Below are 23,991 nucleotides of genomic sequence, written 5' to 3' on the forward strand. Positions count from 1 at the left end.
GTGGAAAAAAGCACATGGGCGCTCAAGCATGTTGCGTTCACATCATACGCGCTTCCGTGCACATTTGGAAGCGCTTATAACGTAGTGACACGCAAGAGCAGCAGAAGAGCATAGAAATCCCTTCTGACGTTCACATCATATGCGTTGCGCAGCAGTACGATGCGCTGTGATGCGCTTGCGTACTGCTGCTTGCATTTTGCCCGTAAGCGCAGAGCTGACCCATCACTGTCAGTGGATTGGATCAGCAGTGCAGCGGGTCATCATCGGATCCTGTCGTTCAGCAAACTTGTCAAGTTTTGACTCCTGACGGGGGACATGAAAGTGCAGTGGTTACCTGACCCTGGACGCTGCATGTAGCGACCAGGGAAAAATGAGAGGAGGGGAAATGGTGAAATCTACGGTAACAATTGTGCCAGCAGCTGTCCATTCACTTGAACGGATATCGCTTAAATGATGAGTTTCGGGAAGGAGTGATATGCGTATGGCCAGCCTAAAGCTACATATATACATCTGGTTACTGTCGCCCAACAGAACGAATGATCCTCGGCCGAAGTGGTCATTGTGGGCTGCTTCAGCTTACTTTTATATAGTCTGTACAGTGCTTAAAGGACAACTGAAGTGAGAAGGATATCGAGGTTGCCATATTTATATCCTTTTAAACATTACCAGTTGCTGATCCTCCACCTTTAATACTTTTAGCCATAGACCCTGCACAAGCATGCAGCAAATCAGGTGTTTCTAACATTATTGTCAAATCTGACAAGATTAGCTGCATGCTTGTTTCTGATGTGATTTATACACTACTGCAGCCAAATAGATCAGCAGGGCTGCCAGGCAACTGGTATTGTTTAAAAGGAAATAAATATGGCAGCCTCCATATTCTCCTCACTTCAGTTGTCCTTTAACTTTTTGAAGAAGTTTTCTTAGGTTGGGGTTTTTGTTTTGTTCTTTTCTGCACTTTTATATGTAATCTCCTCAGCTGCCACTTAGTGGCAGTATTGTCACTTGCAGAAATTGTGCCAATTGTGCTGCTGAAATTTGATAGAAATGCTCTCTCTTTTGTGCTTTGTGTGCCATTATAATTGGTAGGCTACATATACTCACCTGAAGATTTTCTCCCGACCTTTGTCACCCAAGGGATTGGATACAGAGCAGCCACAACACTGTACATGTGTACCTCTGGCTGATGACGCCTATATTGCCAGGGCAGGCTCTAGACTTTTTGCTGCCTGAGGCAAACTTGTGAGGATGCGCCCATCCCCGCTTCCCCCACACCCGAATTGGAATGATCGTACAGCACCTGACAATTTGCACCGCACGTTATAGCTGCGATGAGCCCCCAAGAAAACACCTTCAGTGTAGGTAGGTAGCCAGGTGCAGTTGCCACCAGCATAGGTTGGCCAGGCACTCTCTTCACTACCTGTTTCTGCCTGGTGCTGTCCCCAGACTTGTGCCGCCTGAGGAAGTCGCCTCACTTGCCATCATGGGCGGACCGGACCTATATATTGCTATGTGAGGGAAAGGTGGGGTCGGAGGAACGACAAGCACGTGTGAAGCAGCGGTTTCCAGCAGATGGTTGAACGGCGAGTACAGTGGTGTCATACAGTGCTTGGGTGATGTGTAAGATCATCGTGCAGTGACTACACACCCACTGATACCAGAACGATCTGTTGTTTATTGTTCTTTACCGCAATTTTGTCATTACGAAAACATATATTTAACTAAGAATGGGAAAGTTTGTGGATCCTCCAGAGGCTTCCCACATCCTCCTCGAGAGCACCGCTGCTGCCTGGGACCCCCATGGAGATCGCTACTGCGCTCCCCTGCATGCCAGAGTGTGGCGGTGCTGCACCTCTGCAAGTACGGCTAGGCCTGTGCAGTAACACTGAGCCAAACGGCTCCAGCTTTCTGTGCAGGTGCGGCCATATTTGGGCAGGCGCAGTGCGGCTACGTTAGTGTATGAAGAGGAGCGCAGCCACGGAACACGTCCGACAAGCTGTTTTGGAATATGTCCCGGGGTCAGTGCGTGGAAATGTTGGGGTCAGGAGGACGTGGAGAGCCTCTGCTGGATCCAGAGGCTTGCCTCTTCTTAGGTAAGTATCTGTTTTAGGTAAGTATCACTCACCACAACTGTTCATTTCCATTGCATTGTATGCGTACATGAATGTGCATTGTAGCACCTATGACCATGCACGATATGCAGCAGAAGATGTGAGCACAGAAAACGTACACAAACACATAAGAGACTCCGTACAAGGCGTTACTGAAAGGAATAGATGCCATGTTTGTGGGATTCACTATGATCTAGGATACTAGAACTGGAGGAACATGACACTGGTGGTATATCTCTTAACCTCCCTAGCGGTAACCCCGAGTCAGGCTCAGGACGGAAAGCCGCAGCTCAGAGTGATAATCCCGAATTGGATCCATCTGAGGTGTGGAATGTGCAGGGCTGCCATAGATCTATCTAGCAGAATGTTTTTTAGGGTCTAAAAGCTTGAGGGAAAATTGCACCGCTTTTGGACAATTAATTTGGAAATAATCATACCGCCAGGAATTAAGGCTCGTACCTACCTCCTGATTCTTCACAAAATTCTTCTGACAACCAGAGATTTCTGAGCGACAAGTGATCATTTCCGCGATCTTGCCAGGTGGGTACGAGTGTGTGATTGGGCATACAATGCTTTGCGACACGCGGCGATAACAGATGTTACGGCAGATCTTTAAGAACCCTGATGACTCCCGTGCAAAGTGCCGCGATTGTATAAACTCAGGCCTGGTACGCCCATGATGCCAAGCGAGGCAACTTCCTCAGGTGGCAGAAGTCTGGGGGCAGCACCAGGCAGAAACAGGAAGTGAAGAGAGTGCCTGGCCAACCTATACTAGGGGCACCTATACCTGCCTGCCTATACTGAGTGTTTTTTGGGGTGCTCACTGCAGCTATAACGTGCGGTGCAAATTGATCAATCACACGTTTGCCTCAGGCAGCAAAAAGTCTAGAGCCGGCCCTATATAAACTCTTGTTTGCGCTCGTTGTGTGCCATTGCGTGAAGTCACGGGTTGGTTTAGGGAACTTCGTTAGGAGGCGTCATTATATTTAGCTTTACTTATTGCCAGCTTCTATGCCTGGGGGATGGAGGGAAAGCAGGAACCCCATGCCATTTTTCTCTGAGTTGAACAAGCTCAGCTCATTGACAAGCTAGTGGTGCACTGTAAGCAGCCAACAGGTCAGATGCTATTGCATCAACACATCACACGTTACTCATAACTAACACTACAAAGCGGCCATGAGCTGTTTAGAAATACTGAATGAGATCATTTATACATGATTTTACACGCATCCCATAATTTATGTGCAGAATTAGTCACAAACATGCTTGCTAGTTAATTGTGAAATAAAGTGAATTCACCTGAAAAAGAAAAGGAAGATCAATGAAACGGAATACTTTAGTGCATCCCTGTAGAAGGATTTAAAGGGGAACTGAAGAGAGGTATATGGAGGCTGTCATGTTTATTTCCTTTTAAGCAATACTAGTTGCCTGGCAGCCCTGCTGATCCTCTGCCTCTTATACTATTAGCCATAGCCCCTGAACAAGCATGCAGCAGATCAGGTGTTTCATATCTGACAAGACTAGCTGCATGCTTGTTTCTGGTGTTATTCAGATACTACTGCAGAAAAATAGACCAGCAGGGCTGCCAGGCAACTGGTATTGATTAAAAGGAAATAAATATGGCAGCCTCCGTATACCTCTTACTTCAGTTCCCCTTTAAAGGATAACGCCTCCTCTCTTCCTTTTATTACTTTTTGGCCTCGATTCATAAAAGTGCTGTCGGGAAGGTAACGTCGAGCGGGGAAACACCGCTGTCGGTATTTCCGCCTTCAGGGTGGTAATTCATAAAAATTTTGCTACTTGTGATAGGCGTGCGGAGATATTCCGCTGTAGGCTAGCGTTAGGGTGTCGGGAGACATGCGGAAACAGGAGAAGCAGGCGGAGTCCCTCCGTGGGGTGTTCTCTCTGCAGCTGCTTGGGAGGTCTGTCCCATTCACTGCAATGTATTCCGCACGCTTCTTGCCACATCAGAGGTAGCGGTAATACCCGTCCGCATACCGCTACCTCTAATCTTTATGAATTGACATTTGTTACTTTTGCTATGATAATCACCGCGCAAGGCGGTGATTGATCACTCTGCTCGCGAATGTCGGCTTTTCATGCGGAAAAAACCTTTATGAATACAGATTTTGCTGTGTGGTCGGTAAAGTGAGCAGTTTTCAGCATTTCCGAATGCGGGAATGCTTTATGAATCGAGGCCATAGTAGGGCAACACGGTGGTGTAGTGGTTAGTGCTCTTGGATTGAGGCGCTCTTGGATTGAGGAGTCCAAGGTTCGAATCCCAGCCAGGTCAATATCTGCAAGGAGTTTGTATGTTCTCCTAGTGTCTGTGTGGGTCTCCTCCAGGCACTCTGGTTTCCTCCCACATCCCCAAAACACACAGATAAGTTAATTGGCTTCCCCTAAATTGTATCATGCGCTACATGATACATACATAGACATGTGACTATGGTAGGGACTAAATTGTGAGCCCCTCCGAGGGACAGTTAGTGACAAGACAATATGCTCTGTACAGCGCTGCGTGATAAAATAAATATAGTTGAAGATTCCATAGCAGTTATTGACTCTCTCTCCCCCCCCCCCTTCCAGCACAGGCTTGGAATCAGTCAAGCAGAAGTGCCCACTGCCACAAACAAGCGCATTTGTGGTTTTGAATGTGTGCATACCCAGTTCAAATGTGCTAATTTGTGGCAGCGGGTTCTTTTGTTCAACAGGTTCCCAGTTGGGGCTGTAGAGGCTTGTGGAACATAGGAGCCCAAGACTGCTATGGAATCTTCACCTAAACATACTAAAAAGGGGCCAGGCTTCAATTTGTTATTATTTATTTATTTATTGTATTTATAAAGCGCCAAAATATTACGCAGCGCTGGACAATAAATAGGGATACATACAATATTTAGGGGTGACATACAGCAATATGACAATACAGGAATACAAGAAAGATCAGATCATGCAGCACAGTATGAGTACAAGGTAATGCTTAGTCAGTCACTGGATGGGAGCATGGAGATTAGGCAAGTTAGGTTCACTCAGATGCATAGCATGGGTGCACAGTAATGGAGGTGCATGATCAGGTTGGACACAAAAGGAGGAGGACCCTGCCCAAAGGCTTACAATCTAAACGGAGAGGTAAGGACACGAGAGGTAGGAGACCAGAGTTCAGCTGCGGGTTTAGAGCACTTGTGAGGGGTAGTAGGCCAGAGTGAAAAGGTGAGTTTTGAGGGCTTTCTTGAAGATGTTGAAGGAGGGGGCTGCCCTAATGGGTGGAGGTAGGGAGTTCCATAGTGTTGGGGCAGCTCTTGAGAAGTCATTGAGGCGTGCATGGGACTGGGTGATGCGGGGGGCGGTTATTATTTCCTGTTTCACTTGGAGGCGGACTCCAATTCCGATTTTAAGGACTGTTAAGCATTGAATATGTTTTTGATCAGTTTGTTGGAATTGTGAGAAGATGTTTTGGATCACGTGTATATTCTGTTCCTGGTATATCCAGCACAGGAGACAGCCGAAAGAGTATTGGTAAAATGTGCTTACTATTGTCTTTTAGTCTGTGAGTTTGGCACGACTCCCCCATCAATTGCCTGAGGGCCCTTTCACACTGGGGAGGTGTGGTGGGCAATGAAAATCTATCAAGACTTTCATACTGCCACGGTATGGCGCGATGCGACGGAAGTGATGTTTTCTGTGCATCCCCGATCCTAGGACAAAACTGCGTAAAAGCGCATACTTGTGTTGCTCGGTGTCAGACCTGAAGTCATGTTACTCTATGGCGACGTAGGGATTTTAAAAATGTTGGCATTGCGGCGTTGAGGGGCGCATGCGCGGTACCGTATTTTAACAATACGGTTCCGTGCACTTCCGCATAGTGATGACAAGCGCGCGTCGCTTCCGGCTTGGCTGGTGGCCAGACAGGCTGAAGGCCTGTTTCTGGCGGTGCGACTGGCACAACGCACCGCTGCTGCCAGTTTGCAGTGTGAAACAGGCCTAACCCTGAATGATCTCTATATTACCCAACTTTCAAACCTTCCTGATGCCTAACTCTAAGAACTAAAGCACGTCTTCCCCTATCCTACCGTTTTACTCGCCTAACATAAGCATGACCCCGAGACTTCACTTATACTTTTTCATGACCAGGTGCCCCCCCCTCCCCCCGGGCTGCAGCCGCCCAAATCTTGGGCCTTTGTGGCCTTTCCACAAATCCAGCCCTGCATAACCCTAACCATAAACCCGAATAGTTATCTTCCTTTCTTTTCACTGCCTGGTATATCAGGTATATAGCCCAATCTAGACGATACGATTCTTTGTACGATTTGATTACGATTCTATTTATGATTCGATTAAATCCGACGTGTCTGATCGGAATTCAATTCGATTCAGTTCGATTTGCAATTGCAAAACAATGGCAAATCGAATTGCATCGAATCGAATAACAGCTAAACACCAGGACCAAAATGAAGGATATCTTACCATATCCTATCTTTTCTCCCCATGCCTAAATAAACCGCTCCCATTTTAACTCTTTTTATGTTCCATATACAGTATATATAAAATGGCCACATCATTACGATTGTTCTGGTAATCAGCATCATGGGACTCGCTTTTTTAGGCCACTACAGTCTTCTGGCTCTACTGGCTAAAGGCAACAGGGTTCAAACTGAGGGGAAAACCTCCTGAAGGAGGAGAAGACACTTGTGGAACCAAAGTCTGTTTCCTTTCCTTACTCTAACAGACCTTCATGACAACACCAAACAAAAAACCATCTTAGGAAAGTCTTCTCTAGCTACCATCCTGACTCACTTCTCCTGGCACATTCATTTAGAACTGTACTCACCTTTTGTCATCTTCCCTCCACTTCTTTCCTGCCTGTATCTTCAGTACCATCATGTCAGCTACATAGTCGCCAACCACTGAATCCCAATCTACCACCCATCCATTGTATAGGTGTGTATGAGCTGAATGCCAGCCCTGCCCATCCACCACAACCCTCAGCGCTATAATACCAGTATATGGGCTGAATGCCAGCCCCTAATCCCTTGCCCATTCACCACAGCCCTCAGCCCTGGCACCGTACTGCCAATGAAAGCAGTGTATAACCCAAGCATCAAAACCCAATTCCCTGGCCATCTACCACAACCCTCAGTGCTGGCATCATACTTAGAACTTCCAATAACACTAGTGCATGGACTGAATGCCAGCCCCCAATCCCATCCACCACAACCCTCAGTGCTGGCATTATACTGATGATGAGAGTAGTGCACCGGTCCAGTGCCAATGCCCAAACCCTGCCCATCCACCATGCTGAATGCCAACCGTCAGTCCCCTGCCCATCCACCACAGACTTCAGTGCTGACATCATACTGATGATGAGAGTAGTGCACCAGCCCAGTGCCTATGCCCAATCCCCTACCCATCCACCATGCTAAATGCCAACCCTCAATCCCCTGCCCATCCACCACAGACCTCAGTGCTGGCATCATACTGATAAGAGTAGTGTACCAGCCCAGTGCCTATGCCCAATCCCCTACCCATCCACCATGCTAAATGCCAACCCTCAATCCCCTGCCCATCTTATCATACTGATAAGAGTAGTGTACCAGCTCAGTGCCAATGCCCAATCCCCTACCCATCCACCATGCTGAATGCCAACCGTCAGTCCCCTGCCCATCCACCACAGCCCTCAGTGCTGGCATAATACTGATAAGAGTAGTGCACCAGCCTAATGCCAATGCCCAATCCCTGCCCATTAGCAATGCTGAATGCTGCTAACCCTCAATTCCCCATCCACCACAGCCCTCAGCGCTGGCACCATACTTAGTACTTCCAATAACACTAGTGCATGGACTGAATGTCAGCCCCCAATCCCATCCACCACAGCCCTCAGTGCTGGCACCATACTGATGAATTGCCAATGACAGCAGTGCACTAACTGAATGATGGCACCTAAGCCAACCACAGAACAATCACACCCTCTGTACAGGAGCTGCAGAACCACATGACCCAGAGCCAGCCAGGCTGCTGGAAGAGGCTTTTATAGGCATCAGAGATGCTGTATGACTTTCCATTAACAACATTACAGGCTAGCCTAGGGGAAGCCTAATAAGACAGAGGATGATGTAAGCACGCTAATATATGTTTTTATTGAATACATAACTGGATTAAATGGACTTTTATTGCATTTGCCTGGAGTTAAGCTTTCGGTATAACCAATCAGAGAATGCCAGAGCAGTAATGATGCTATACAGTACACTGTGCCAAGATGAAACTATTCCAGGCATCCAAGTGTGTCATTAGCTGAAGCCTTGTAGCGGAGGCCAGATTTTACCAAGTGCTTTACATGAAGGCTGTGCAGGTCGCCCTGGATTAGCCTGATGTTCCGCCTCGAAATCCTGATCAGTGAAACATTCTTCAGCCCTTGTCATGCTCCTCAGCCAATGCGTTCGGAATGGGAATGAAACTGGAGAGTGTGAGGCTTGAGTTCCGGATCTCAGCGGGAATGAGGAGATCACATCTGGAGGAATGGCACAAGGCTGAACTGAGGACTATAAAATAGCTGCCTGCCTATGGGACCCTGTTGGTGTAACTTATAGCGAGGAGATTCCTGACCTCATTGTCTGAAAGGCAACCCAAAGCCCAGGAGGCTGCCTACATCACAATTTCTCTCCTCTCATTAACCACTTCACTACTGAGGGTTTTTTTCCCCCTTCTGTACCAGAGCAATTTTCACCTTTCCGCGCTCCATTCATTCGCCAATAACTGTTTATCACAACAAAATGATCTATATCTTTTTTTTTCACCACCGATTAGGCTTTCTTTGGGTGGTACATTTGGCTAAAAATTATTTTATTCTAAATGCATTTTAACCACTTGCCGACCGCACGCTTATACCGTGCGTCGGCAAAGTGGCAGCTGCAGGACCAGCGACGCAGTACTGCGTCGCCAGCTGCAGGCTGATTAATCAGGAAGCAGCCGCTTACGCGAGCGGCTGCTTCCTGTCAATTCACGGCGTGGGGCTCCGTGAATAGCCTGCGGGCCGCCGATGGCGGCTCGCAGGCTAAATGTAAACACAAGCGGAAATAATCCGCTTTGTTTACATTGTAGGCAGATCGGCGATCCCCGGCCAATCAGCGGCCGGGTATCGCCGCCATGTGACAGAGGACGTCCTGTCACTGGCTGCACAGGACGGATAGCGTCCTGTGCAGCCCGGATCACTGGGGGGACAGGTAGGAGAGGGAGGGGGAGGGAATGTCGCCGCGGAGGGGGGCTTTGAGGTGCCCCCCCCGCAACACCAGGCAGGCAGGAGCGATCAGACCCCCCCAGCACATCATCCCCATAGGGGGATAAAAAGGGGGGCGATCTGATCGCTCTGCATGCCCGCTGATCTGTGCTGGGGGCTGCAGAGCCCACCCAGCACAGATCCCATCAAACAGCGCTGGTCCTTAAGTGGGGGTAAAGGGTGGGTCCTCAAGTGGTTAATGGGAAAAATGAGAAAAAAATTAGTTATTTCTCAGTTTTCGGCCATTATATTTTATAAAATACATGCTACTATAATTAAAGCCCACATACTTTATTTGCCTATTTGTCCCGGCTATTAAAACATTTAAAATATTTCCCTAGTACAATGTATGGCAGCAATATTTTATTTGAAAATAAAGCTGCAATACTCACTGTTAAATTGGACCTGAACTCCTGCATAGGACAGAAGGAAAACTGAGAGAAATGCACTCTGTATGTATGTAGAGAGTTTAGCCAATCTAATTCCCCCTCATCGTTGACTAACCACAACTGTAATCTGATCTCTCACATGTGTCAGCTGGCTGCCTCGGCAGAGCAGCTGATTTGTAAACACAGGATGTTAACCCTATGTCTGCTTTCATAAAATCAGGAAGTAGACACACTGCAGATTGATTGCAGGATTTACACTCACCTAAAGGATCATTAGGAACACCTGTTCAATTTCTCATTAATGCGATTATCTAATCAACCAATCACATGGCAGTTGCTTCAATGCATTTAGGGGTGTGGTCCTGGTCAAGACAATCTCCTGAACTCCAAACTGAATGTAGGAATGGGAAAGAAAGGTGATTTAAGCAATTTTGAGCGTGGAATGGTTGTTGGTGCCAGATGGGCCGGTCTGAGTATTTCACAATCTGCTCAGTTACTGGGATTTTCACCCACAACCATTTCTAGGGTTTACAAAGAATGGTGTGAAAAGGGAAAAACATCCAGTATGCAGCAGTCCTGTGGGCGAAAATGCCTTGTTGAAGCTAGAGGTCAGAGGAGAATGGGCCGACTGATTCAAGCTGATAGAAGAGCAACGTTGACTGAAATAACCACTCGTTACAACCAAGGTATGCAGCAAAGCATTTGTGAAGCCACAACACGCACAACCTTGAGGCGGATGGGCTACAACAGAAGACGACCCCACCGGGTACCACTCATCTCCACTACAAATAGGAAAAAGAGGCTACAATTTGCACGAGCTCACCAAAATTGGACAGTTGAAGACTGGAAAAATGTTGCCTGGTCTGATGAGTCTCGATAGTCAGAATTTGGCATAAACAGAATGAGAACACGGATCCATCATGCGTTGTTACCCCTGTGCAGGCTGGTGGTGGTGTAATGGTGTGGGAGATGTTTTAGGCCGCTTAGTGCCCATTAGGCATTGTTTAAATGCCACGGGCTACCTGAACATTGTTCATGACCATGTCCATCCCTTCATGACCACCATGTACCCATCCTCTGATGGCTACTTCCAGCAAGATAATGCACCATGTCACAAAGCTCGAATCATTTCAAATTGGTTTCTTGAACAGGACAATGAGTTCACTGTACTAAAATAACCCCACAGTCACCAGATCTCAACCCAATAGAGCATCTTTGGGATGTGATGAAATGGGAGCTTCATGCCCTGGATGGTCTGGCCGACGTCATCTGGACGCTACTGCGCAGTAGCGTCCAGATGACGTTGGCCGGACCACGCAGAAGAGGCCGACCCGGAACTCGACCTAGCAAGGTCGGCTCCGCCGGCGAAGAGGACCGGGAGACGCAGGAGCAGCGGCGGGGGCACAGGACGGCTGCCCCGGGCTGGAGGAAGCCTCAGGTAAGTGAAACTTAGCCTGCTCCGTAAAATCATTTATAATGCTGAGTAGTGTGTAAACTGCAAATATTAGAGAATGATGCAATGTTAAAAAAAACAAACTATATAACTGAAAATAAAAATGAGAATATTTTCTTTGCTACTAATGTTCTAGTAATTATCCGTACTACACAACCAATTTATTATATCATAATTTTTTTTTTTTTGCTTCAGTGTCTCTTTAAAGCAAGCTTGAATTGAGAATGACATGGAGGATGCCATATTTATTTCCTTTTAAACAATACCAGTTGCCCGGCAGTCCTACTGATCCATTTGGCTGCAGTAGTGTCTGAATCACACCAGAAACAAGCATGCAGCTAATCTTGTCAGACCTGATCTGCTGCATGCTTGTTCAGAGTCTATTGCTAACAGTATTAGAGGCAGAGGATCAGCAGCACTGCCAGGCCAGTATTGTTTAAAAAAAAAAAAATATGGCAGCCTCCATATCCCTCTCACTTCAAGTTCCCTTTAAAAATTTCTTAGGTCATAATTAAGATATACTGGTAAACACTGCATTAAAATTTAAATAATAGTGTACTCCACAGCAGAAAATGACAGAGGACAAACATGTACAATAATCAAAAACTACATTTTTAATATAAAATATTTTAAAGTAACAATTCATAATAATAATAATAATAATAATAATAATATTACTGCATAATAAAACTAAGTGGCTAGCCCTTATCTAGTATGGTCTTGGTATAGTCATAGTGGGTTACAGGCGGTCCTGGATACAGGCTACAACTAGGGACATATGGGAAAACGGGCACACATAGCATCTGTAACCGCTAGCAACCAATCCAACTCTGTTTCAGAATTTATTATGCAGTACAGCAGTCAGCAGTACTCGTGTGTTATATGGGAGCTCTAAAATAGGCCATAAAATCCCTTAGCAGACCGTGTGGATGCCATCAATGCTCCAATCATATCGTTGTCATGCTGCCATCTTGTAGAAGATGCTTATGCTGGGAATACACAATGCGAGATGGGTCGATAGATCATTTACGACAGGTCCGATCTGATTTCTGATCGTTTTTATGATCGATTTGTATAGAAGTGACTAGAAAAACAAAATCAAAAATAGTTAAAATCTGTCGGAAGTGATCTATCCACCCGTCTATCTGACGGGAAATTGCATGGTGTATTCCCCGTATTAGAGTGAGTTCCTCTTAAAGTACGTACACATGTCCTGATTTTCCGCCCAACTTGTTGTTTGAACTACAAGTTAGATGTGTGTATGTGAGCAGAGCGACTGACAACAGCCTGTTTGCCCGATCCGCTTGGTGGATCAGTTGGACCAACTGTCGTTCAAATGACTGTCAGGTCTATACGTGTGTACAAGCGACCAGCGGTAGTTTGACCAACTAATGAGTCAAAGAGAGTTGGTCGAGAGTTGGACTAAGAGAGTTGGACGATGTCCAGTCTGTCAGACGACATGTAAATTAGTTTGTTGGACGCTTTGTTTGGACGTGTGTACGTGATGCCTGACAAGTCGTTCAAACAACTGATCCAAACGACAACCAGGGGTAAAGTTGGACGTGTGTACGCACCTTTACAAAGACAATTTCACACATAAACACACGAAGTTATCCTGCGCTCCAGCCGAGAGGTCACACTGTCACAGATGGTTCCCCTTTAAAGTTTCCACACTGCAGCGCTCCAGATAGGGTGATTGGCAAAACAACTAAGAAAGAATAGAGCGCGCCATAGTGCATTAAACGTTTTCAGGGTATTTTATTGACACATAAAAGTTCTACTCACAAACATAGGAGTTAAAATCGCATGTCAGCGGAATGCCAGCCGCTTCCCTCAGTGGTGGAGGATGACGCGCTGTGGCCAGCAGCGCGGATTCCGATGTCCTGGGCTCCGTTTCGCTCCGTTTCGCTGGGGAGTGGGCGTGGCTGGGTCAGTAAGCGTGTGACGTCATGACGCGTTTCGGCGCACAGCGCCTTCGTCAATTTCACACATACTTTGTGTTTGCACATCTGAAGCCATTTTCAGAAGATAATTACTTTCTGACTCCTACAGTGAAGTGCTGTGAATGTCAACAATGCCATCTGACCGCTTGTCCTTACCCTGTGCAAACAGTTCAGCTGAGAGTGACAGAGAACTCTTTAGTATCTAAAGAAAGTGTCATATATTATGCCTGGTACACACTATGCAATTTCCTGTCAGATAGATGGAATTGATTATTTCCGACAGGTCCAATCTGATTTCTGGTCGATTTTCTAATCACTTCTATATAAAATTAATAAAAAAAAAAGATCAAAAATCAGATCTGACCTTTCGGAAATGATTGATTCTACCCATCTATCAGATAGACGGGAATTTGCATGGTGTGTGCCTGGCATTAGTTACACTGAAAATGTCATTTTCTTAATGTGCAGAAATTTGGACAGAGGCGCCAGGCAGGTTAAAATGATCTAAAAACAACTAAAAAGGAGGAGTACAGGTGGAGTACAATGCGCCTTTACAGAGGCGCATTGCCACTATTGGACCTTTTTGAGCTTGCACTCCTTGCCTGATGAAGCGGGTTATACCTGCGAAACGCGTTGCGGAGTGCCAAAATAAATTGTTATTTGCGATTTGAACAATCTTGATTGTCCATCATTTCAGGAGGTAAGTCCACCTGTACTCCTCCTTTTTAGTTGTTTTTAGATCATTTTAACCTGCCTGGCGCCTCTGTCCAAATTTGCACAGTATATAGTCCACCTTGGGTGGAGGGGACTGTCCCCTTCTTTCTATCTACAGAGAGCGACTTCTTAAACCTGAGTGGGGTCAGGTTCTAATACTCCCCACCTGCAGTTCAAGTGGTTGCCTATGTGGTAACCCGTGTTTGTGAGTATATCCACATTTGTTAATTATTTCGCCAACAATTGTTAGACTTACTGCACTATATTGGGCTCTCGGTTTTTCTTTTTGTTTCAAGTGCATTAATGTGCAGAAAGCACAAATATATCCCCCAATGAAACAGACAGCACATTCTGCAGATACCTGGAATATACCACTTTCCTCACACAAGAGGTTACTATAATGCTTGTGTATGGCCTCATCATTTCCCATCCCAACTAATGTAACATATGGCCTGTCAGTAATCTCTACTGAATCCTGCTACTCATCTGATCCACCTCTCCTTTTGCTCCTCCAATGCTGCCCCGCACTGAATCCTGCTACTCATTTGATCCTCTCCTCCCGCTCCTCTCATGCGGCCCCGCACTGAATCCTGCTACTCATCTGATCCTCTCCGCCCGCGCCTCTCATGCAGCCCTGCACTGAGTCCTGCTACTCATCTGATCCTCTCCTCCCGCTCCTCTCATGCAGCCCTGCACTGAATCCTGCTACTCATCTGATCCTCTCCTCCCGCTCCTCTCATGCAGCCCTGCACTGAATCCTGCTACTCATCTGATCCTCTCCGCCCGCGCCTCTCATGCAGCCCTGCACTGAATCCTGCTACTCATCTGATCCTCTCCTCCCACTCTTCTCATGCAGCCCTGCACTGAATCCTGCTACTCATCTGATCCTCTCCTTCTGCTCCTCTAACGCGGCTCCGCACTGAATCCTGCTACTCATCTGATCCTCTCCTCCCGCTCCTCTCATGCAGCCCAGCACTGAATCCTGCTACTCATCTGATCCTCTCCTCCCGCTCCTCTCATGCAGCCCTGCACTGAATCCTGCTACTCATCTGATCCTCTCCTCCCGCTCCTCTCATGCAGCCCTGCACTGAATCCTGCTACTCATCTGATCCTCTCCTCCCACTCTTCTCATGCAGCCCTGCACTGAATCCTGCTACTCATCCGATCCTCTCCGCCCGCGCCTCTCATGCAGCCCTGCACTGAATCCTGCTACTCATCTGATCCTCTCCTCCCACTCTTCTCATGCAGCCCTGCACTGAATCCTGCTACTCATCTGATCCTCTCCTTCTGCTCCTCTAATGCGGCTCCGCACTGAATCCTGCTACTCATCTGATCCTCTCCTCCCGCTCCTCTCATGCAGCCCTGCACTGAATCCTGCTACTCATCTGATCCTCTCCTCCCGCTCCTCTCATGCAGCCCTGCACTGAATCCTGCTACTCATCTGATCCGCCTCTCCTCCCGCTCCTCTCATGCGGCCCCGCACTGAATCCTGCTACTCATCTGATCCTCACCTCCAGCTCCTCTCATGCGGCCCCGCACTGAATCCTGCTACTCATCTGATCCTCTCCTCCCGCTCCTCTCATGCGGCCCCGCACTGAATCCTGCTACTCATCTGATCCTCTCCTCCAGCTCCTCTCATGCGGCTCCGCACTGAACCCTGCTACTCATCTGATCCTCTCCTCCCACTCCTCTCATGCAGCCCTGCACTGAATCCTGCTACTCATCTGATCCTCTCCTCCCGCTCCTCTCATGCGGCCCCGCACTGAATCCTGCTACTCATCTGATCCTCTCCTCCCGCTCCTCTCATGCAGCCCTGCACTGAATCCTGCTACTCATCTGATCCTCTCCTCCCACTCTTCTCATGCAGCCCTGCACTAAATCCTGCTACTCATCTGATCCTCTCCTCCCACTCCTCTCATGCAGCCCTGCACTGAATCCTGCTACTCATCTGATCCTCTCCTCCCGCTCCTCTCATGCGACCCCGCACTGAATACTGCTACTCATCTGATCCTCTCCTCCCGCTCCTCTCATGCAGCCCTGCACTGAATCCTGCTACTCATCTGATCCTCTCCTCCCACTCTTCTCATGCAGCCCTGCACTGAATCCTGCTACTCATCTGATCCTCTCCTCCCGCTCCTCTCATGCGGCTCCGCACTGAATCCTGCTACTCATCTGATCCTCTCCTTCTGCTCCTCTAATGCGGCTCCGCACTGAATCCTGCTACTCATCTGATCCTCTCCTCCCACTCCTCTCATGCAGCCCTGCACTGAATCCTGCTACTCATCTGATCCTCTCCTCCCGCTCCTCTCATGCAGCCCTGCACTGAAACCTGCTACTCATCTGATCCTCTCCTCCCGCTCCTCTCATGCAGCCCTGCACTGAATCCTGCTACTCATCTGATCCTCTCCTCCCACTCTTCTCATGCAGCCCTGCACTGAATCCTGCTACTCATCTGATCCTCTCCTCCCGCTCCTCTCATGCGGCTTCGCACTGAATCCTGCTACTCATCTGATCCTCTCCTTCTGCTCCTCTAATGCGGCTCCGCACTGAATCCTGCTACTCATCTGATTCGCCTCTCCTGCTCCTCTAATGCGGCTCCGCACTGAATCCTGCTATTCATCTGACCCTCTCCTCCCACTCCTCACATGCGGCACCGCACTGAATCCTGCTACTCATCTGATTCGCCTCTCCTGCTCCTCTAATGCGGCTCCGCACTGAATCCTGCTACTCATCTGATCCTCTCCTGCTCATCTAATGCGGCCCTGCACTGAATCCTGCTATTCATCTGATCCTCTCCTCCCGCTCCTCACATGAGGCTCCGCACTGAATCCTGCTACTCATCTCATCCACCTCTCCTTCTGCTCCTCTCATGCGGCCCCGCACTGAATTCTGCTACTCATCTGATTCTCTCCTCCTGCTCCTCTCATGCAGCCCTGCACTGAATCCTACTACTCATGTGATTCCCCTCTCCTCCAGCTCCTCTCATGCGGCACCGCACTGAATCCTGCTACTCATCTGATCCACCTCTCCTTCTGCTCCTCTCATGCGGCCCAGCACTGAATCCTGCTACTCATCTGATCTGCCTCTCCTCCCGCTCCTCTCATGTGACCCTGGTTTGCCAGTACTTACACTGGTTACCCATAACACTGACAACTCCATTATAACTTATAATCTCACCTACTAAGCTTCCCTTACATTGTTTTCTTCTTACCTTTCCTTACTAATTTCCAGATACCATCCAAGCCCTAACCTTCACTCTGCACCTAAAACCTCGCTATCCTCCACCTCATTCACCTCTTATGACCCACTCATCAAATTCAGGACTTCTCAAGAGCATCATGCGTCCTATGGATCTCTTTTCCACTATACATTTGCCATAATCAGAGCCTTGAAACCTTTAAGCGCACCCTTAGAATGCCAATTTTCACACAAACATGCAATCTGCCAATCCTCTTCAGATACATATCCACAAAAGCATTAGATGTCAAGACTTTTTGCCTCACCTTTCCCTACATTTCCTCACCACTCCCCTCTAGATTGTAAGCTTGCAAGGACAGGTTCTTCCCCCTAGTGTTGCTTGTCTCTTCTCTACTTGCCCTGTCACGTGAACATGTATTGCTGGATAATATGATGCCATGCATTCATTGTGTAGTAAGTTTTTTTTTAACAATTTTCCAATTGTACTGTGCAGGTAAGTCATTGTGATCCCCATAACTGTCTATAGTGTACTCTGTGCAGCACCATGAAAGATGATTGTGCTAACATTAAATATACAGCAGAGTCCTGGTTATACGGAACTCACTTAACCAGCAGTCTCAACCAACCAGTACAAATCGGTACTCACAGTGGTAAAGGCCAACTTCTTAGACAGTTTGTGTGCTCTGCTGTGCTTAGATTGGGTTCCACAGCTCCCCTAAAGTTAATATACTTTTAATTACATTATTTTAACAGTTCATACAGAGCTCATAGTATGTATATAGAGTGGGTTATAGTACTATATTAGCTAGGCCTATTTTTAACATTCTCAAGCAGTCTCAAGCATACTTACATACCAGAAAGCATACTTATCCAGCATCAGCTGATCGCTGTCAGTGCCGGATAACCGAGACTGTATTGTAATGTTTAGATGTGAAGAACATAGTCAAGATAAAACCAAGGGACAGCGAGTTTTTTTTTTTTTTTTTGTGTGTGGTTTGCTTTAAGTTCAGCATGACAGTCGGCCAAGTGGCACTCTTAAAGGGCAAAAAAGACGACAGTCTTCATATTCCTTACAGTACTTGTTTCTCTCTGCTGAAAAAGGATGTCACAGCAGCCTACTTTACACTGCATGAGAGTGTACACTGCCATGCCCACTCATATCCACATGGTACAGAGGAAGCTGTCAATGCTTAAGTGGGCCAGCTTACAGCACAGCCCCCTTTCTTTCCCTGCTACTGTTGACTTTGAATGGAGCAGCAGTGTGTATAGAGCATGGAGCAGCAGTGTGTGTACAGAGCATGGAACAGTAGTGTGTGTACAGAGCATGGAGCAGCAGTGTGTGTACAGAGCATGGAGTAGCAGTGTTTGTACAGAGCATGGAGTAGCAATGTGTGTACATAGCATGGAGAAGCTCTGGGGAACAGAGTCAGGTATGAGCACAGCCCTGTGCCCTGCTGTGTAAATGCTTCACTTTTCCCTTCATTAGCAATGTCGGCTGTCCTCATTATTATCTGCATCCAGACTGCTCCTGATTGATCCCGTTGTCGGACGGGAAATTGCATTATGTGTACCCAGCATGATGTCCTACCATATTATTATACTGTATTGTGCATGGCTGAAGGAGACCTTTCATGAATCCCCCCCCCCCCTCCCTTAAAAATCCTGGGTTTGCCCCTGCTATGGGTGCCAGTTTGTAGGTGTGCCACTGCTATGGGTGCCAGTTTGTAGGTGTGCCACTGATTGGTTGCCAGTGGTTACAGAAATGTATCAGCCAGTAACTCTCACGAATATGCCCACAATGCATTCCATATAACTGCTACAAAATGAGAATACTAACTCAAGACAAAGCAGCATGTCATTGCATGTCTCTACTTGAAGGAATTCCTGGTCGAGTGTCCTATAAGCGTGCTAACAGTCCCCAATAAATGCTGATCGGAAACGCTGGGTCCTTATCAAAAAATATAAAATACATAATTTTCTGATACAGAAGAACTGATTGCTCTGGTATCCAGCATAGACAGGAGATCTCTAGGTAATACTAGGAGGCAGTGTTGTAGCGAGGGGTTGTCCTGTGATGTCACAGTCAGATCTTCTGCGACTGGTTCTTACACATGGACAGGATCTGTTTTAGCATTTTCTGAACGTCTTCATCCATTTGGCCCTGCGGAGAGATAAGAACAAAAGCTATGATAGAGGAAGGTTATTCGATAGTTAAAGCAACAGCAAAATGTTTTGATTTTGTGGGTGTTCACTGTCGAGCTCCACCCTCAGAACTGAGCCTGACCTATCACTGTGGATATTCCTAAAGAGGAACTCTACTGAAAGATAGTAGTAGGGGAAGAATAAATCACTATATTGCAAAGTGAGAAGTTAAAAATATAAGATAGATCAATAAATGATTGATATTCTCCATGTAATTCTTTCATCTTGTTCTATCCACCATGAACCTGCAGGTCAGCATCTTTACTGCTGGCAAGCATGGGGAAAAAAAAACCCAGAGAGCACCAACTACCATTGTAATTAGACACACCCACTAGCACTGATATCTGTCCAAGTTCAAAAAGGAAGAAAGTTTATAGATTAAAATACGTTGTAAAAAATGTCATGGCTTGTGACTCCTCTCACCTGAACTGCATACAGCAAGTGCATTCTGTAAACGGACACAATCTCCTGGTGTTGCTTCTTGGTCTCCTAGAGGGAAGCAAAATACATTTTTTGAAATAAAATTGCATGTCGGCAGTTACAGCTAAACTGACTGAATAGCTTTCTTCTTCCAAACCTTAATCGCTTAATTTAATAATTAAATTAAAATCTCTTTGCCTTGGTGGATCCTCAGCGGATCGCTCGTCCTGCCCCCGTGCTGGCTCAGCGCGTATATCCCTGGCTATGCCCTACCGGTTTCATCATCACAATGACTCATCAGGGATGACTTCCTGATGAGTCCCTGATAAATTAAGCGATTTTACACATGGTAGTCTTCTCTTGAGTTCCCAACAGAGATATCAGTTTGAGAAAGCCCTGGTGGCGGATGTTTGGCTCCTTGAAAGAGCAACTTTATGGTGAGCAGGGGCATAAAGGGGGGATGCCTGAGACTGCAGGTGGTGGACTTCCTCCCTCTATGTTGCACAATGGTTGCTGGTGAAGGAGCATGCCAGTCACAAAAGGGTGCTGAATAGTACATGTAACAACAGGCTATACTATGTGTGGTTTATATTTTCCCCGAAGGTGTTTTTCCAGTGGGTACTCCGACACAGTGGATTAAAGGAAGACGTTGGGAAGTGAGTGCAGCTGTTATACAGACTTGCAACTGACTTTGGATGATCTATGAACAGTGCGCTCCATTGGAAGTGAACTTATGCACACAGGACAGTAATCTATCGGTAACAGGGAAAGGTTAAACCAAGAACTGAACTTCATCCCAATCAGTAGCTGATATCCCCTTGAGAAATCTTTTCCTTTTCACAAACAGATCATCAGGGCTGATATTGTGGTGAAACCCCTCCCACTGTGGATCTGACATCACACTGTGGGAGCCGTGTTGCATTGTGGGAAAGAGCAGCTGTTTACAAAAAGCAAGCAACATCTCCTACCAGTGACATCACCTGCCAGCAGTAAAAATGTCACCATGTGTCAGAATGTAAATCAGGGAGAGGAAAGATTTTACAATGAGCAAACAATGACTAAATCATTTATACATAATTATTGTAAAAATGAAGCACTTTTTTTATTACATTATTTTCACTGGAGTTTCTCTTTAAGCGCAGCACAAACCCTGTGGGGTACCTGTTTTTCTGATAATGGACCAAGTTATTCTAGCGCTATTTGCATTGTGTATCTGGATAGCGTACTGAAGAAAGCATGCTGCATAGCAATTCTTCATGCTATGAAAGTAATGTGTTTACCAGCGTTGTAGCAGGGGCGTTATGCAACCCACAGTGTGAGCCCCTGACCCTGTAGCATCTGCGGAAACACATGATTCCGGGAGACTGATCCTTTATGCTAAACATACAGTCATGTTTTGTGTCTGGGAAATTGTCCATCACCAGAGACCGTTCTAGGAATGCAGACATGGAGTCAGCAGCTATAAAAAGAGCCTAACAAATATATTGCACCTAATATATTCTTATTAGTCCACATAGAGTACAATCAACAGTGACACTATGAACTTTATTTATGTTCTGTCGTAACAAATTGCGTAAGTAGCTGGTCATCAGGGATGGCTGGGGAATTCATACTTCTGCTTCTGTTACAGCCCTCGTTCACCAATATGGTTACTACTGAATGTAATACTGAGGCAACCATAAGAAATTGTGAATTCACACTGACACTTAAAGGGAAGGTCCGAGCACCTGAAAAATAAAAAATCCACTTATCTGGGGCTTCCTCCAGCCCCTCGCCGCAGCTCCGGTGGCTCCCGTTCCCTCCGGTGCATATGCCGACCTTGTCAGGTGCTCACCTTGCCAGTCACAGGATGGATGACGTCAGCGTGACTCTGAGAGCCGCTCACGAAGGCGCAGTGGGCATCTTGCACCGGAGGGGACCCTGGGCCACCCGCGGGGAGCAGAGCTGCGGCGTGGGCACAGGACGTTTGGCAGGGGCTGGAGGAAGCCCGAGGTAAGTGGATTTGTTTTATTTTTCAGTGCTCGGATGTATCCTTTAAAGAGGAACTGCAGTGAAAATAACATAATGAAAAAAGATGCTTAGATTTTACAATTATTATTTATAAATGTTTTAGTCAGTGTTTGCCCATTGTAAAATCTTTCCTTTCCCTAATTTACATTCTGAAATGTATCACATGGTGACATCTTTACTGCTGGCAGGTGACGTCTGTGGAAGGAGATGCTGCTTTTTTGGCAGTTGGAAACAGCAGTTATTTCCCACAATGCAACAAGGCTCCCACAGTGTGATGTCAGTACCAGGGTGCTGCCATCACACTGTGGGAGGGGTTTCACCACAAAAGCAGCCATACAGAGTCCCCTGATGTTCGTTTGAGAAAAGGTACTGATTGGGATTGGGATGAAGTACAATTCCTGGTTACAGTTCCTCTTTAAGTGGTAAACGGATCCGCGAAAATGAATCCGATTTCCATTTGAACAGATCCATTTTCATTTTGTTCCCGTTCAGTTCCGTTTCCCCATATCTCCCCCAGACCCCCATCACCAAAGTGGATTTTGCTGATGTGGCCTCATAGTCCCCAATGCAGTGCTTCAGCGTCCTTTTCTGTTCCGCTGTCCGTAAAAATCGATGCAGCACCAAACTTGTGGTCCATTCAGTGGAGCATGCAGAAAGGATCCTTTCAAACGGACGAATGTGAATGGATCCATATTTTATCATTGGATCTGTTCACATCCATTACGATCCACACGTTTTTTATTGCCAGTGTGAACCGGGCCTAAAGAATTCACAAAATATGTGGGTAATGCACCTTACAGGTGGTAAGCTCCTCCCTGCTGACAGCCTGCAGTCTCTTTGCACGCCTCATCCTTCCTACCCTCCACAGTGGTTTGAACCAGACTCCTCCCCCCATGTCATGGGGAGGGGCATATCCCTGGTGACTGGCAATAAATAGACAGACTGCACTCATTGGGAGGGTCTGGCTGTTGCAGTTTGACCTACCAAAGCATGAACTACACTGTTCTGGGTATCACATGACTCGTGTCAATGGTCAAGGTTAGCTTGGCGGGGAGGCTGCATCTGCTGCAAAACATGCTTCGAATCTACAGGCTACAAGTGTTAGCAATGACCGAGAACAAGAATAGCCAGCTGATGTCCTGACAGCCATGGACAAATCATTTTAAAAGTTAAATAAAAACAGACAAGACTGTTCAGCATAGGCTTATCTCAACCTTTCTTTATCGTAACTTTAACCCTCCTGGCGGTTTTCTAAAAAATCGCCAGGGGGCAGCAAATCTTTTTTTTTTTTTTTCATGTAGCGAGCCAAAGTCTCGCTACATGATAGCCGCTGCTCAGCGGCATCCCCCCAGCCCCTCTGATCGCCTCCGGCGATCGGCGATCCCGTTCAAAGAACGGGATCTCCTGGAGGGCTTCCCCCGTCACCATGGCGACGGGGCGGGATGACGTCACCGACGTCGTGACGTCAAAGGGGATTCCGATCCACCCCATAGAGCTGCCTGGCACTGATTGGCCAGGCAGCGCACGGGGTCTGGGGGGGGGGGGGGCGGCTGCGGCGCGACGGATAGCGGCGGATCGGCGGCGGCGATCGGGCACTGCACGCAGCTAGCACAGTGCTAGCTGCGTGCAGCAAAAAAAAAATTATGCAAATCGGCCCAGCGGGGCCTGAGCGGTGCCTTCCGGCGGCATAGCCCGAGCTCAGTTCGGGCTTACCGCCAGGAAGGTTAAAGCAAATCTGAACTGAAAATAACTAATGCTAAACAGAACTTTAGTGATGCAGAACTGATTATCATGTTATTATTTTCAGTTTAAGGGCTTCATATTCAAGACTAAATTCTAAACAGTAGTCATGACAGTCTGATGTAAAATCTGCTTCATTCAGCTGCAAATAAAACAGAAATAATGCCTTTTTGACCTTTCCAATACTAAAAACTTATCAGCAGTGTTTTCAAAGCCAGATGAAATGGTTTTGAGTCTTATTTACTTTTCAGAAAACCATGGAAGTAATGTAAGCTCAGGTTGGAAAGATGTACTTACCACCAGCTGGTTCTGCAGCTGTTTGACCTGCTGCTGTAGTGCTTCCAGTTGCTGGGTCTGCCTCTTGGGAGTGCTTGTGGTGAAGGATAGCTGGGATAGGCTGTTCAGTGCTTCCTTCAGCTTACTCACCTCCTTGTTCAGCTCGCTGATCTGTAAGAGGATGGGTCATCATCAGTGCTTTATTCCATTCATTGCAATTTACAACTGAAAGTGTGGAAATGGATTAACCAAAACTTTAAAATGT

The 23,991-nt window shown here is 46.9% G+C and overlaps 1 protein-coding gene across 2 annotated transcripts in view; it reads right to left on the minus strand.

Annotated features, from left to right (window-relative positions):
- Window positions 1-11,814: 11,814 nt before the first annotated feature.
- Window positions 11,815-23,991, minus strand: part of RAI14 (retinoic acid induced 14) — a 221,298-nt gene continuing 209,121 nt past the window's right edge. For both annotated transcript variants that reach the window (XM_068250364.1, XM_068250356.1), the window contains 3 exons: window positions 23,748-23,897; window positions 19,704-19,769; window positions 11,815-19,239 (listed from right to left, as the gene is read on the minus strand). In XM_068250364.1, the coding sequence (XP_068106465.1) occupies window positions 19,162-19,239; window positions 19,704-19,769; window positions 23,748-23,897 (294 nt within the window). In that variant the 3' untranslated portion in view covers window positions 11,815-19,161. The remainder of the gene's footprint in view (window positions 19,240-19,703; window positions 19,770-23,747; window positions 23,898-23,991) is intronic.

Source organism: Hyperolius riggenbachi, chromosome 1 (genome assembly GCF_040937935.1).
Source record: "Hyperolius riggenbachi isolate aHypRig1 chromosome 1, aHypRig1.pri, whole genome shotgun sequence".
Taxonomy (NCBI): domain Eukaryota; kingdom Metazoa; phylum Chordata; class Amphibia; order Anura; family Hyperoliidae; genus Hyperolius; species Hyperolius riggenbachi.